Source organism: Anomaloglossus baeobatrachus, chromosome 1, assembly GCF_048569485.1.
Source record: "Anomaloglossus baeobatrachus isolate aAnoBae1 chromosome 1, aAnoBae1.hap1, whole genome shotgun sequence".
Taxonomy (NCBI): Eukaryota; Metazoa; Chordata; class Amphibia; order Anura; family Aromobatidae; genus Anomaloglossus; species Anomaloglossus baeobatrachus.
This window is the reverse complement of record NC_134353.1, coordinates 637,987,462-637,989,345: the sequence shown is the minus strand read 5'-3', so window position 1 is coordinate 637,989,345 and position 1,884 is coordinate 637,987,462. Positions and strand designations below refer to the sequence as shown.

Below are 1,884 nucleotides of genomic sequence, written 5' to 3'. Positions count from 1 at the left end.
TGGACCATAATTCCCTGCTATGGGGAAATGGGGGGGAGTGGTTGGGCAATTGATGCCACAGTTCTGCTGTCTGCCTGAATGGTTTTTAAAAATCAAGACTCCAAGATGGGTCTCCAAGTTGTATCTTATCTGTACTGGCAGGGGTATGGGACCACCAGCCTCACACCTGTCTTTTATCCACTATATATTTATCATGTCAATAGTCTAGGAAGCTAATGGCTATGCCAAAACAGTGGTGCTGCGCTGTAAAATGTATTTTTGCCATTTTGGAAGCTTTTCAAACCCCCCCCCAACACTTGTTTTCTCTACCTTTTATTTGGCCCCTGATTGAATCCAATGGGGTTCTAGGAGGTTTAGTTTGGCGAACGTAGCGTTCATTCGGGAAGGCTCGGCGAACCGAACTTTGAAAGGTTCGCTCATCTGTACTCCTGATGGCCGCCTATATAATATACATTACAATCTGTGTTTTCAAAGGAGTTGTAAGTTCGACAATGATGAGACTAGGTGAGAGGTGGGGAGATCACCCAGGGCAGACTTACAAACCCTTTTGAAAACTCATATTTTAATCACTATCTCAAAGGTGGTCATCATGTAAGATTTGCAAATCATGATATATTCATTTCATCCAATAGCAAATTGTAATTATACAAAAATGATTGGTGTCACATTAGTGTTATTTATCTTTTTCCTAAGATTTCGTCTTTGCAGAATATTCTTCCTCCTGTCCAACCACTGACTGACTAATGGGAAGTGATGTGTATTATAAGGTATAATGTACCTCTGCTAACATATAAAATAATAGAATATTGGAGTTTACCAAAAAGTGTGTAACCTGCACGACCATAGTACACTTTGGTGACTGGAAATATTTGTAATAATCACCAGAAAAACTATCCAGAATACAGATGACATTATTCCATATCTGTAATGAAATGCTGCTGAAATATTTATTAGAAAAAAAGCCAATCTTACTCCAGTGTCTGTAATTTATCTCCTCCTACAGTCAGTACTAGGAACCATGATGAAGTCTATGCAAATATGTATGACTCCAGCATATAAAGGGTTAGATCACTATCTTTAGCTCAGTTATCTTTGTCACATTGTAATCCTACGCAGTGACAATGTATCTTCTATTACTGCTCTTATTTTCCCCAATAAGTAAGATTTAGATTGTGTTTGTATTGTATGAATAATATTAATTATAGGCGGCTATAATCACATTTTCTATCTTCTCTTTATTTCAGGTGTCCTCAGTCAGACTTTACAGGAGTCCGGTGCAGGACTGGTGAAACCTTCACAGCAACTGAAACTGACCTGTACAGTCTCTGGGTTTGAGTTAACCAGCTATAATATACACTGGATCAGACAAGCCCCTGGGAAAGGTCTGGAAAGGATCGGAGCTGTATGGTTGGGTGGTAATGCTGGTTATGCCGATTCACTGAAGAGCAGAACCACAATCACCAAAGACAACGCCAAGAAGCAGGTCTATCTCCAGATGAATAACATGGAGGCTGCAGACACCGGAGAATATTATTGTGCGAGGGAGACACAGAAATATAAAGTAATGAGGAGATCATACAAAATCCTGCTGTGACTGGATATAGAAAACCACAAGAGGAAGAGAGTTACTGATCTGTGAAAGGGAAACATTAGAAGGACATTAACTGTTTTTCACCAAATTAACTGTAACCTATATTAACTATATACCATTAGTCTGAGAGCAGCCACTTCGCTCTGTCATGAGAGAGGACATACAGTGACCACCTAGCGATCCCCCGAGGTTTCAGTACAGCCAATGAAATCACTGTGGTATCTACCCCCAGTGCAGTTTATTTCCAAGTTTTTTATGCGTTATTTTTGTGCACGTTTGTCACACAACACCAT

At 39.8% G+C, this 1,884-nt stretch overlaps 1 gene segment (V, D, J or C); it reads left to right on the top strand.

The window, feature by feature from the left end:
* The first annotated feature begins 491 nt into the window (after nucleotides 1-491).
* Nucleotides 492-1,594, top strand: LOC142243006 (Ig heavy chain V region XIG14-like). The segment is given in 2 exon segments: nucleotides 492-504; nucleotides 1,245-1,594. Coding segments are annotated over 2 exon segments (363 nt in total).
* Nucleotides 1,595-1,884: the final 290 nt, after the last annotated feature.